The sequence below is a fragment of the Periplaneta americana genome, chromosome 1, assembly GCF_040183065.1.
Source record: "Periplaneta americana isolate PAMFEO1 chromosome 1, P.americana_PAMFEO1_priV1, whole genome shotgun sequence".
Taxonomy (NCBI): domain Eukaryota; kingdom Metazoa; phylum Arthropoda; class Insecta; order Blattodea; family Blattidae; genus Periplaneta; species Periplaneta americana.
Window position 1 is genome coordinate 98695397 of NC_091117.1, and position 14929 is coordinate 98710325.

The 14929-nt window shown below is 35.5% G+C and overlaps 2 protein-coding genes across 3 annotated transcripts in view; one reads left to right on the top strand and one right to left on the bottom strand.

Annotated features, from left to right (window-relative positions):
• Positions 1-14929, top strand: part of LOC138698629 (lipid storage droplets surface-binding protein 2-like) — a 466618-nt gene that overhangs the window by 140408 nt on the left and 311281 nt on the right. The gene's annotated exons all lie outside the window — the stretch shown is intronic.
• LOC138698622 (uncharacterized) overlaps positions 1-14929 on the bottom strand; it is a 285035-nt gene that overhangs the window by 18622 nt on the left and 251484 nt on the right. The window contains exons 4-5 of one of the 2 annotated variants that reach the window (XM_069824710.1): positions 13309-13478; positions 4989-5176 (exon numbers count right to left, since the gene is read on the bottom strand). In XM_069824710.1, the coding sequence (XP_069680811.1) occupies positions 4989-5176; positions 13309-13478 (358 nt within the window). Of the gene's footprint in view, positions 1-4988; positions 5177-13308; positions 13482-14929 lie in introns of both variants that reach the window. The other variant, XM_069824700.1, reaches the window with a different exon arrangement.

Consider the following 14929-nt stretch of genomic DNA (forward strand, 5'->3'; position numbering starts at 1 on the left):
AACTAACAATCTATATGCATTTCTCAATTTGCCCATATGTGCTACATGTTCTGCCCATCTCAAACGTGTGGATTTAACATTCCTAATTATGTCAGATGAAGAATAAAATGCATGCAGTTCTGCATTGTGTAACTTTCTCCATTCTCCTGTAATTTCATCTCTCTTAACCCCAAATATTTTCCTAAGCACCTTATTCTCAAATACCCTTAATCTCTGTTCCTCTCTCAAAGTGAGAGTCCAAGTTTCATAACCATACAGAATAACCGGTAATATAATTGTTTTATAAATTGTAGCTTTTTTGAGAGCAGACTGGATGATAAAAGCTACCGAATAACAACACGCATTTCCCGTATTTATGCTGTGTTTAATTTCCTCCCGAGGTATCATTTATATTTGTTAAGAATATAAATGAATAACATTTTCCTTTGAATAAAATTAAAGTTTCGTTTCATGACTCTGGACCTAAATTGATTAAATTAATCATTTAAGTTGTTATACTGCTATATTAAGGGCTCAATTCTGAACTGATTAGAAGATTAGATTATTTATATTTCGCCATTTTAAAAGTATTTTTGGCTTGTTAATAGACGCTTGCGTAAGTAGACCACTTTTTTAACAGCTGGATGTTCTAAATAGAAGTAAAAAATATATTTTTAGTTTCTTTTATTTTTTAAATGTCAGTAATTTTCAAATGACGTCATGGATTTACTGTTTTAATTCATTTTATCTAATATTTTATTCACATTTTATTGATTAGTTAATAGGAGTACTATGGATGGATTTGGATGCCACAAGGGGTTGAACTATGTAGCCGAGTGCTATTTCCACACTTTGAACTGTTACACTTCACTTTACATTATTATTATTCCACTAGCAGCTCTATATCTGCTATGAAATGGAGTAATATTTTAATCACTGATTAACGTTATAACGTGTTTACTGTGTTAATATTATAAAAGTTACCTGGCTTACTAGTTTCACGTGGTGTCCATCATTATTCAAAGCCTAGTGATGTCCAGCGTTATCTTCTGGTTTCCTGTTGTGGGGGGGGGGGGGGGGTGTTCATGATTGTTTCGAAAAGGGTGTGTGTTTTGAAATTCAGTTGAGTGTTCAGGATGTACTGTGAATGTGTGTTTGTATGTTTGTAAATTTTATATTCTAGAGTGTAAAGTTTCACGCAGAATAAATAGGGGAAATGCCTGTTATTATTCGTTTGAGAAGCTTTTATCATCTAGTCTGCTGTCAAAAAATCTGAAATTTAGACTTTATAAAACAGTTACATTACCAATTGTTCTGTATGGTTGTGAAACTTGGACTCTCACTTTGAGAGAGAAACAGAGATTACGGGTGTTTGAGAATAAGGTTCTTAGGAAAATATGTGGTGCTAAGAGGGATGAAGTTACAGGAGAATGGAGAAAGTTACACAACACAGAACTGCACGCATTGTATTCTTCACCTGACATAATTAGGAACATTAAATCCAGACTTTGAGATGAGCAGGGCATGTAGCACGTATGGGCGAATCCAGTAATGCATATAGAGTGTTAGTTGGGAGACTAGACGGAAAAAGACCTTTGGAGAGACCAAGATGTAGATGGGACGATAATATTAAAATGGATTTGAGGGAGGTGGGATATGATGATAGACAGTGCATTAATGTTGCACAGGATAGGGACCGGTGGCAGGCTTATGTGAGGGCGGCAATGAACCTGCGGGTTCCTTAAAAGCCGTTTGTAAGTAAGTAAGAGTGTAAAGTTTCTGTTTTTTTTGGCTGGATGTGTAGTATTTTCATGCCAGTGTCTATGTTGCTGTAGTTGTAATTGGAGTTAGTGATTGTTCTGTAATGTGTTCATTCTGAACTCAACTGACTTTCAAAACACACACCCTTTTCGAAACAATCATGAACACACCCTATCACAACAGGAAACCAAAAGATAGCGCTGGACCTCACTAGGCTTTTGACAGCGATGGACACCAAGCCGAAACTAGTCAGCCAGGTAATTGTTATAATATTAACACAGTAAAGAAGTTATAACGTGAATCAGTGATTATACAAGTGTTAAAAGAGTGTACCAAACAATGAATAATATTTTAAGTGGGATCAAAATGTAATAGTTACTAAGTTCTAGGAAATAAGCGTTTTAAGTGACTTAATATGTGTCTTGCTAGTGCTTGACAGTATACTGTGCAAAATATGTTATGATATTTCGTAACTGATCATATTTTATACAGAATGAGTCACTAATTTCAAGGGGTTATTCTTTGAGATATTAGGAAAAAAAAATGTTAAATACAATTTTGTTCGTTTTTGTTTCCTTTCAGAAAAAAAAAATGTTTTATATAAAACATTTTTAGTGCATGTTTTGGGAAAGCTATTGATTTAATTCCCAATATGCTCAGTCAGTTTAAGAGAGCAATGTATCATAACAATAAATCAGTGGTCGTCAGCACTTGCTGAAATGTGCAAAGGGTATGCGGTGCTGTCCCGTGTGCACTGTAGTGCAACAGGGAGAGATAGAGAGCATACCCACTAGCAGCTATGGAGTGCACCCTAGTGCACTGTGTTTTCCGCAGGTAAGAGAGACTAGCCCCAGCGTGCTCTGTGCTGACGACCCCTGCAATAAATGATTGAAATAAATTTAGTTTTGTCCTTTAAATGTGCAAAAATTTGATTCAAACCAATGTAACTTTTCGTTCTGCAAAGGAATTTTAAAATGTTACATTAGTTCAGATCAGATTTCTACACATTTAAAGAACAAAACTAATTTTTTTTTTCAATAATTTATTATCATAATACACTGCTCTCTTAAATTGACTGAGCATATTGGAAATTGGCTTTCCCAAAATTCGTTATGAAATGTTTCACATAAAACATTTTTTTTCTCGAAAAGGAAGCAAAAACGAGCAAAATTATATGTAACATTTTTGTTTGTAATATCTCAAAGAATAACCCCTTGAAATTAATGGCATTACTTATGGTTCACTCTGTGTAGCAGATCATGATTTAGCTTCACTTTCTGTTTCTTTAGATGGTAACGTCATGTTAGAGTTCGACCATCCTATCACGTTGGTTTCTATCCAACCTCAACCTTGAACTGAGAGAATTCTTCAATGACTCATAACATGGTTTCACTTCCTAAGAGATTACCAGTGAGTCAGTATCCATCAGTTGTCCAGACCATGATAGTCTGCCGAATTATTCCGTAGCTGTGCTGTATGTATTGGTTTGCTTTCGGGTTAAATTGTCCAATCCTAAACGTCCACAGGAAAAGATGTCCAGTGCAAAATGTCCAACATTATCCAATACACTGTATTGCAATAGAGACGTTGCTAAGCTAATTCGGAATACTAAGTTTTCTGTTACAAACTTCAATTAACATAATGGCCCAAATCATTCGTTCAGAGAAAAAACAAAACATTTCAGTAAAAGATAGGTACATGTACCACTCTCACTCCAGAAGTAGAGATGGCAATAAATTGTATTGGCAGTGTGTGGAAAGAAAAACTAGTAATGCAAGATGTATAAGCAATTCAAATCTATATATTATATATATTTTTTGATGTACCGAAGTACATATGATATTTCCATGCAGATATTCTGCGTCATCATATGATGAAAGAGTGATGGAACGGAGAAAAATTGTCTCCAGCGCCGGAGTTTGAACCCGGGTTTTCAGCTCTACGTGCTGATGCTTTATCCACTAAGCCACGCCGGATACAACCCCGATGCCGGTTAGAATCGTCTCAGATTAAGCTCCATCTCTTGGGTTCCCTCTAGTGGCCGCCCTCTCCACTACGTCATAGATGTCTATGAATGCAGGACTGAAGTCCATACATGTGTTGAGGTGCACTCGAATGAGTGACTGGTTGGCCGGATCCGACGGTATGGGCGCCGTCTTAAATCACAAAGTGATTTATTACGCATATCATATATATTTCATCCTTTTCAATTCAAATCTAGATAACATAACTACCGGTACATACGTTAAAAGATGGACAAAGACAACATCTGCATGAGGCAGTTCTTGCTGCAGTTGAAGTTCTGTGGGTCAATGCGACACCAAGGGAAAGGCTTGCACAAAGGCCACATGAAGGACCATCCAGAATTATAAGAGAGATCATTGGACAAATCGAACATGAAGAAATTTTGGCAAGGCTTCCTGAAAGAAACGACTTAAGAGAAATGTAAACGATGAACAAAATAGAACTCAACCACAGAATATCCAAAACGAAATTATGGTAACCTAATTCAAAGCAGGCCACGTAGATATTAGGCCTCTTCTAAACAGGATGTATTATATTATCAACTAAAAGAAAAAAATAGAAAACATAGTAAGGAGGTACAATGAATATAAAATTAACAACAATGTTAAAAATGCTATTTGCGTGCTGTATCATAGAACTTTTCGTATATAGCTGGAGACATAGGACAGAGAGGTTGAGTAAAATTCTGGAAAATATATTTGAGTTTTTTTACACTGGACATTTATGTCATCAAATTAGTGGACCTTGAATAAATTGTACATTATTTCCAGTGGACAGTAATATGATATGGACATTTTCATGTATGGACATTTTTGCATTGAGCATTTTAACCTCCAACCATGCATGCATGCATTTTAATTGAGACAGAGAAGAGATTGGAGGGAGAGGGGTAGGATTAGGAAAATCCGAGTTTAAAGTGAATGTAAAATTGAGAGTAAACAGATTGGTAACCTTAGCATTTCCTGTTGTTTAGTCATGATTAGATTATATTGCCATTTATTATACCTGGATTATTGAGAAGACAAGAATTTCCTTTTCTGTATGTATTTCGCAATTTGAGTATTTTTATTTTTTTAATCTTTTGATTTCATATACATACTGATCGCTGAATAATATTAAATTTACATGACAATATAACCTTTATCCGAAGTAATAAGGTGAGTTTTCTCAAATTGTTATTGTCATGAAATGTCCATGAGAGTAAGAAACTCAGCATTCTTTACCTCAAGGCCTCCTTCGCAGTCCTGGGCCAGGAGCGTGAGTGTGCCATAATCCGCATGCTCCCCACATCTCGTAACTCCTGGTGTTGGTGGTGCACCAAATGGTGGGTAGTACAGCAGTCTCATACAGGATGAATTTCCTTCGTGAAACATGTTGCGATGGGAGTTGAGGAAATATTCTGCTTGCAGGTCTGCAATAGTTAGTCCACATAAGATCTATATTAGGAACTTGGAACGCTGTTTCATCTTATTGTAAAATTATTCGGGCTCGTGAAATTATACTAATTAGATGAAACTACGAGTGCAATTTAATAAGATTATTCAACGAATAAAATTGAATAACTTGCAAAACAGAATTACTTATGTATATGATTAGTAATTATAAAACACAGCAATAAGATATCATTATCTTTCCTTGTAATGAAGTTCAAAACCAAACTGCTATCTATCACGGCATACTAAATATTATTGCAAACTACTCAGAGCGGAAATACGAAACAACAATACTTAACTTCAAAAGTAAGATAAGCTGAAATATTACATTAACAATAATAACACGAAAGGTTTTTTACAGACTTTATTTAAATTACTTGAAGTTATATGCTTCCCTACAAAGTGTCTTATCAAGAAACACAACTGTGACTTGCTGATTTTAAGGCGGTTCTGAAACGTTATCGGCAGCATTTAATAAAAGTGCTGGATACGGAAGTTGTATGAATGTTTTTACCTTATTAAAATCGCGAATGCATAGTATTCTAAACAGGATAATAATATCCTAAAGACGTGCAGTATTAATTAAAATGTGCAATGTATATTGTCATATACAGGGAGATTATTGTACTGAGGGGACTCCACTCTGTGGCTCACATGGCATTTGCCAGTAGCTTATCAGTGTCTGCCTTGCAGTTCATATGCTCTCCATTCCACAGTGTAATAACCTCCTGTTATAATGGAGAAGTGGCAACTGATGGATTTTTCCTAATTATTACTGACTTGCATATAACATTACGACAGTGATTGTCAAAAGCTGTGTCGCGACACATGCCCCTGCCTCTACTTAAGCCTAATGATGGCATCATATCCCCACCCTCTTCTTAATCCTTCACTTCGTTAGAAGATATCAACAGCAGATGTTCACTTGTAATACCTACTGTAAGTGTGTAGGGTACTGCGTTTCGAAATGTCTCTTTCAAAACAGAAAACAAATATGCAAAAAAGTAAATTTTCAGAACTATGGGAGGTACAATTTTTCTTTCATGCTGATGGCGAAAAATAGGTACTTTATTTACTGTAGAACATGTTAAATTGAGTACAAAAGAGCAATGTACAACGTCATTATTCTTTTCGCCATAAAGATTACCATGCCCTTATATGTAAGCAGTGGCGTATACTGGTTTAAGGGTCTGGGCTACCACTGACCCTATTATTACGCAAAATATATTTTAAAATCCCTATAATAAAATTCCTTACCTATTTATATGTGAATTTCAGACGTCTTGATTGGGACGAAAATACTTTGATGACTTCGTCATTGAAATTACAGTTGGGCCGCTTGCGAAGTTTCTGTAGAAATGACTTTTCAATGGACATCAGTGCCAAGCCGGATAAATGTTCTTGTGTATGAGTTGATCTACAGTAGGATTTTATTCTCTTCAACGCAGAAAATGTTCTTTCTACCGATGCTGACGTAGCTGGTATTGTCACAATTAATGTTGCCAATTTAAGGACTTCAGGAATAACTTGGTTCAGCTGGTTTTCATATATGGCAGATAATATTTCATGGATAGGTTTGTTCGAAAAATCAAAGATTTCTGCTGAATATATTACACTTAATTCATTTTTCAAACGCACTTGATCAAAGTGACTGTTATAGGACTGAAATAATTTGTTTAGTGCCTCATTCGGGAAGTTTTCTCTATAAGCAGAAAATTTTTGAGAATTTAGAAGATGTGTGAACTGAAGCTTTCCATAATCAGAAAATCTGTCAGTAATTTCCATGTGCATACGATCTAGTATGCTGTAGTACAGCTGCCTGTATTTCAATTCATCGTCTCCTTTTCTTCGCATTAATGGTGGTTCCATTGTATTGGCTGAAGAATTTTCATTTTCCATATTACTCCATATGGACGGAAACCCACTATGTCTGAACTCGGATATAGTATTTTTTAACTTCGATACCTCTTGCAAGCAGTATGCTATGTCTAGACTTTTTGTCTGAAGAATATTGAAGAGCACATCTGTATGTGCGAACACTCTAGCATAGACTTCAAGAAGAAATATATTCTGAAACTGTGTGAAAAAATACAAATATCCTTGAGCCTGCATAATTACATCATCATCCCAGTTTTCTTCAGAGTCATTACAAATGATATTTTCAAAAAAAAAACAGTCAGTTGTTCTCTGTATTCCTTCATTGTATTTACGAGCCGAGATGTAAAATCCCATCTAGTTGGTGCTACTTTTGGGAGTTTCTGTTTCATAAATTCCTTGAGTTTTTCTGATCTTTTAGGAGATGATGAGAAAAATGCAGCTAAACCCGACAGTGTTTTGAAAAAAATGCGGCATTCTGGAATGGATGAAGTAGTTTGTTGCAAAACTAAATTGAGAACATGGCTGTAACAATGGACAAATAGTGCTTGAGGATACTTTCCTTGAAATTTTGTTTTTAAGCCATTAATATTTCCCGCCATAACTGAAGCACCATCGTATGTCTGTGCAATTAAGTTATTGCCGACATTGTATTCTGCTATAACACCTTCCACATGCTGAAACAAAGCAGCAGCAATTTTGTCCGAACTGACATTTGTGAATCCTATAAACCGTTCTTGAACATTGGCAGTACTGTCGACGTATCTTAAAACAGTGGAAAATTGACTCTGATTAGAGCAGTCACTTGTTCATCAACAACAATGGCCACAAAAGGTGTTTCTTCTATTTCAGATTTTATGTTCTTTATCATAACCCACTTATAGCAAATATTAAGTCATTCTGAATTGCGAGAGAAGTACCACGAAATACTGTTGAACTCTCAAGATGATTGGCCAGTAAATGGTCAAATTCACTTAAGGAACTTAAATATTCAATATAATTTCCTCTATTGTCTGATTCCACACTCTCATTATGACCCCGAAAAGCCAATTCTTGTTTTCCTAGAAAGCAGACTGCGTTAATAAGACGCAGTAAAATCTCCCGATTTTTTTTCACAAGATCATTGTGTTAATTGATGTGTAGAGCTTTTTGCTTATCTAGCTGTAAATCAATTCTTGTCTTCCCAAAGTTTGCAAAGTTCATGCTACTACAAATATGAGCTTTTGATTTGTCGTGTTTTAGGACTGCCGTTCGAAGGGAGTTCATATTAGAAAACCCCTCTTTTGACCACACATTAGTTTCGCGGGCAAAATAACAAACATGGCCAGCAAAATAGTTTAGACAGTTTAGAACTACCACACAACCAATTCCACTTACCATATGATGTTGAAGTGAAATGGCGTGTGTATTCACGCTGTTTTTCTTTTACGTCCATGGACAAATTTAACTCAGGAGTTGGTCTTTCCATTTTCACAATTTCAACTTTCTCGTTGTATGTACGACGGTTAAAAGGCACTTTTAATAAACCTTCTATTACACAGTCATTTTCAACACAAACCTCTCCAGAAACTTGTTCTGCCATATTTTTCACAATATCACTTAATTGGGAAATTAAAAACTTAATAATTCACAATTAATATAACTCTTAGACACTCGAACAAATCACAAATTTTAAATACTGCACTGCAAGAACGCAATCACATTGATGAGCCAGCGTACTAAGCGTATTGTTGCTTCGCACCTGCGAAGAAACCGATCACGAGAGCGGCAACTCACCCAGCCTACACTGCACGATGGAAACAGAAGGGAGAGGGGGACGGGCAGTTGTGCGACAGAACATCGTTAGCGGAACAGTCACAGGCTACCCCTCGTAGCAGCGGTTTCTCCAGCGATGCCGCCTTGACAACTTGTTTCTTTTCGAGAGCAGAGAGCGCATATAAATCTAACGATTACCTTAATTTTAATTACTGTGGTAAAACTAATAATACAAAATTATTACATTATGTTATATTATAAACTTTTTCTTTTGTAATTTCCTTGGGCTACCGCCGGTAGCCCCGGTAGTCCGCAAAATACGCCCCTGCATGTAAGTTCAACATTTCATTGATAAACAAACATAAAACGTATCGACTGCTATGTTTTTGTCAGGGTAAAATGCTTCTGCGTTTTTCGACTTGTTGTTTAATCAACTGTCTGAAGACAGGTTTGAACCTCATAAGTAATACCAATAAGGCATCACTCATGAGGCAACTAGACCAGGAGATAATGGGGTAGGGTGGCCAGTTCCTTTCCCCCATTTTTCTATTTATGTAGAGTAATTTAGGCTATAATTGCATGGTCAGCCTGGTACATTTTTCTGATTTCAAAAGTCCGCTGATGTAAAGTACCGGCACTGTTTTCTTCCATGTTTTTTAACTGGTTATTTTACGACGTTTTTTCAACTGCTATGGTTATGTACCATCTGAGTGAAATGAAGGTGATAATGCTAGCGAAATGAGTTCAGGGTTCAGTGGCGAAAGTTACCCAGTTTTTTCTCTTAATGGGCTGAAGGAAAAACCCCGGAAAAAACGTTGATCAATAATTTGTCCCAACCAGGATTCGAACCCGGTCTCGTTTGTTATACAGTCAGGAATCCTAACTGTTACTCCACAGTGTTGGACTCTTCCATGGTGATTAAGGAAATATATTTTCTTTTTTTAATTATACAAAAATAATGCATAGGAGGGGAAAAGTTAACAGTGATAAAGTGCATGTAGCTAATAAGTGATAAATATTATACTGTTTTTGTTTTTCGGTCACGGTCACAGTCCGTCTCTGCACTGTCATTCACTGCGATACCTGAGGAGATACCCACTCCACCCTTCTTTCTGCGATAGTGGTGTATGGGTTGCATTTCTATTACATCACCATTTCGTGGCATTTGACAACTACTGTTTTACTACTTCTTCTATAGTTCTCTTCCTGTATGTCTGCCTCTGCCTCTCTCTCTCTTTCTCTCACGCACACACATGTACGCTAGGGTGACCATATTTCCGAAATAAAAAACGGGACTTATTATTAAAGTTGACATGAATCAACATTTTATGTAAACATTCATTTTTACTTGAGTTTATATGTCAGCAGTGGTGATACTCAAAAAGTTGAACAACCAGTTCTCTCATGTGTACCTATGTTAAACATACACGGTATATGTCCATGGTAATTGCAAATATTACCTAGAAATAATTCAACAACCGGTTCGTCCGAACCGGTGCAAACTGGCCGAATATCACCACTGAATGTCAGTGAGCAACAAGGTCCAGTTTTATTTATTTTAAAGTAATAAATACTACACTGTTTACAATAAGTAAGCTATAAATTGAAGCGTTGGGCTGAATAATGGTCTATGTTATAATCTGCTAACTGTGCAGGAGGAACAGAGATGTTACATCGTAATTCCAACCTGAAATTTACTATTGGATAGGCAACATAGACCGTTATTCCATCAATATGTTTTGTACTAAATGATTGTGTGTTACTGAATGTCATATTACACATCATAGAAGTTTGTAACATTTTTAACTCTACACAGAAATGCTACTGGAGAATACAGACAATAAACAATTTTATACAATCAGAATATTATGAAATATACAAAATCAATAAAAAGATGAAATTATGAACAAAATGATTATGGTACTGTATTTGTTTTTAAATGCTATATAATAATATGAATTAACACCATGCAATTTATTAAAGTTACACTCAATGTCATATTATGAATAAACATACAATATTGATCAAATAATAACACCATTATTAGAAAATAACTGTGGTATTGAGATGTAGGGATACCATTAAATTACTGAAAGTTGTAACAATAACACATGAATAACACTCAGTTGAGAAATTGTTGGAGGATGGAATTTGAACCCATCCCGAATATTCAGTATTCATCCCAACAGATGGTTTATCTGTTAAGTATAAATTTTATTAATACGGTAATGAAGACAGTAATAATCACAGTTGTTAAATGGTGACTGTAAAAGAGTAATACATTTTAAACAACTGCGTTCTGACATCAAGAGCAAACTGTAAGCACATCTCCTTACAAGAATTTCCACAAATATGTTCCTGAAACGAAATACCGTGATAAAATTCTAAGATAAGCTATAGTGGCAAACCACAACATAGACCAACTAATACTAGGTAAAGTGGCAAAACACAACATAGACGAACTAACACTAGTTAAACTGTAAATTAAAATACAACTAATAAAATACTGCAAAAGTAACACACAAGAACTTACATTATTTGGGGGATCTTATGCACTAACTTGCGACTTCGTCTTCCTTGTTGTATACTCAAGACTGCTATCCCTCAGTGACTTTCGTGACACATCTTTCCACGTAATGATATTAATTTATCTGGATCCTTTTTTAGATTTATTTAGCAGGTCAATATCTACCATAGAAATCGTTACTGTCTTGCAGTCTACCATTTTACGTAATAGATCAACTGAAACCTGATACACAGAGTTCAAGTACCCAGTATTCTTAAAGAGAACGCACTCCCGATACGATGTAAACAACTGGATACACTAGAAGTGACTAGTGATATAGACCGTTGTTCCAACCAAGAAATTCATGTTATCAAAGTTTTATTGTTAAAGCCGTCAAACTTGTCAAGTTATAACAATAAAACAATAAAACTTTGATAACTTGTATGGCTTATCGAACCCAATATGGTTTTTAAATTTAAAAAGAAATTCATAGTTGTAACTCGTGTAGAAGCACCTCTGGTACAGATATTGAAATAACCATTTTTTGTGACAGCTGTGTAAGACTATATAGAGCATTATTCCATTAAAAATTCGATTTTGAAAAATTGTAACATAGACCATTATTCGGCCTAATGCTTCAATTGTGCAAATACATTATAGAGTAGTATGAATACTTGATTTAAGTTGTTGTTGACAATTTTTTATATTGCAACTAGTTTGGGTTAATTAGGTTAACTTATCTGTTTAAAAATACTTCAGGTCAATTGGACCTTACATCATATCCATGTCACTGTATTCTGAACTTGTTTCATAACAAAATTTTTTGCCTCGTATTACCTTTTAACTATTTTAACATTCTCCATGAAGATCAACTGTACAATCTACATCATATTTCCTTGACGAGTGAATTTGCTCTAGAAGCGTTGGACTTTCCTACAGGAAACTATAGAAATCCATACAAGACATATTTTTGAAATGACATTTTGTGATTAACATGGCCTTTATGGTTTCAACTGGAAACTGGTTCCTTTCGTCAGACCAAATTGAATACATCAATGAAAACACTCTTTCTGATAATGCGTTGGTGCCAGGTATTCCTAACACAAAACTTACAATCTGAATTATGTTTGTAAAACTAATGTCTTTGCCTTTCATAATTTGAAATGTTTCACTACACCTCTCTGTAATTTAAACATCACACTCCTTCCAATGTTCAATTTGACTGACATCTGATGGATACAATGTATAATTAATAAATGGTTTACGTAATTATTAAATAAAATAAAAGGAAAAGAAACATTTTAACAATAATTTAGGGAAAGAGGACGCCATTTTTTAAAAACGAGACATACTTTTCTCGGGACAGTGGACAAGAGGCTGAAAAAAGGGACAATCCCTTTAAAATTGGGACGTCTAGTCATCCTAATGTACACACAGCTGAAGGTGCTATGTAGGCAAGCAATTTGGCAATGTTTATTTATCATTGGCAGTCGTATACTTCCCTCGTTTTAGTTTGTCAGGTTTCCTGTTTGATTATTTCACTTACAGCTCTGGGTAAGTATTATATATAGGGTGAGCCGTAAGTAATGTCATTAATTTCAGAGGGTTATTCTTTGAGATATTTCAAACAAAATTTAATACAGTTTTTCTCGTTTTTACTTTCTTTTCGAGATAAAAATTATTTTATATAAAATATTTCATAGTGTGTTTTGGGAAAGCCATTGATTGAATTCCAATGTGCTCAATCAACTAAATGCGACAGGCTCATGTCAGTAGATTTACTGGCATGTAAAAGAACTCCTGCGGGACAAAATTCCGGCACATCCGGCGACGCTGATATAATCTCTGCAGTTGCGAGCGTCATTAAATAAAACAAAAAAAAAATTGTTTCAAGTAGGTACTATCTCAAAGAATAACCCCCTGAAATGAATGACATTATTTACGGGTCATCTGTATATTGATGGTTGTTCATACCTAAACTTAATGCTAGTGCTCGCAGCAAAAGGGCTGCCAATTTCTGGAAGTCTTGTGCTAGGGAAATCACCGCAGCCTGGAATCCTGGTACTTCAGATTCTGGTAACTGCCGATCTAACCATGTGATGTTGAAAGTGTGTCGCATTTCTTCCACATGTTCGTTAGTGAATCTGCTAAACAGAAAAGTAAACATAGGTTACCAAGATAATCCTGTATTCACTGTCAAAGACACAACAATGCAATTCAGCTGAAAAGTAAAGACACGATAATAAATTAAACTGAGTGGCTTGACATCAACGGTAGGTCTAATGGAGTACACAGATAGAATACAAGGGAAAAGCGACTGATTGCATTTGCTGTTAAACAGTTACAATGAGTGAACATGCTCACTTATCATTATTATTATTATTATTATTATTATTATTATTATTATTATTGATATAATTCATTAATTTATTTGGTAAGTTTTCTTCGTCTAGTATTTATCTGTACATATAAAACATATCGCCTAATATCACATGTACATTACATACATACATACATACATACATACATACATGAAGTCTTGGCCACGTTATGACGTCCATTCCTTAATAACAGAGAGCTCTAGAGGCAGTGCTATAGTGCCATGGCACTACCAGAAAATAAGAAAGAAAAAAAGAAAATTCATACCATATTTTCCGCACAGAACTAGAGAGAAGCAAATGGCGCTTATATTGGGTTGATGCAAAAGTTCGTAACATTTCTTCGCTCTAACAAGATTTTTTATTTGAGATGAATAGAAGACAAATTAATCAGTAATATAATCTCCTACATTATCTATGACTCTCTGCCAATGCTGGGATAGTTTTTCAATTTCCCGTCTGAACAAATCTGCTGGACTGAAGTTAAAGAAGTCGCCAAGCCAAGTTTGTAAAGCATCTTCGTTATCAAAGAAGTTCCTTCGAAGATTATTGAATAGAGAATGAACAAGGTGGAAATCTGCAGGGCGCAAGATTGGGAGAATATGGAGGATGTGAAATCACCTCCCAACCAAGTTCTTGCATGGCTGTTTTCATTATGTTAACAGAATGCGGGCATGCATTGTGTTGCAGCAGCAATGGATGCAGTCTTCCCAGTCGTTTTTCTTAAATTGCGGCCGCAAGACGTCCCAGTTATTGACAATAAATGTTAAGGTTACATTCCTGGAAGCAATTCGTAGTACACGACACCTTATTTTATCCCACCAGACGCATAACATCATCATCATCATCATCTGTGAATGGTTTACTAACTTTTGTAAAGAGTGTTGCTATTTTGTTAGTGCTGAACCATTGCTTTTTTATGTTGACATAAATGCACCATTTTTCGTCACTAGTAACAGTCTTGGATAGAAATGGTCGATGTTGTTCACGAGCTAACTGATGACAAGCAAGCAGAGAAGCACAAATGGCCACTCACTTATATCTATTGTTTTCACAACTTGCCCATGGAATGTAAATGTCGCACGATGATTGACTGGTCACATTTCATCACACCTGCCAATTCTTGGGTTGACTGACATGGATGGATCATGGATTAAAGCGTTCAGAATGTCTTCATCAATTCAATCTAGAATCCAGAGTACTGTAATGAGTTTCTT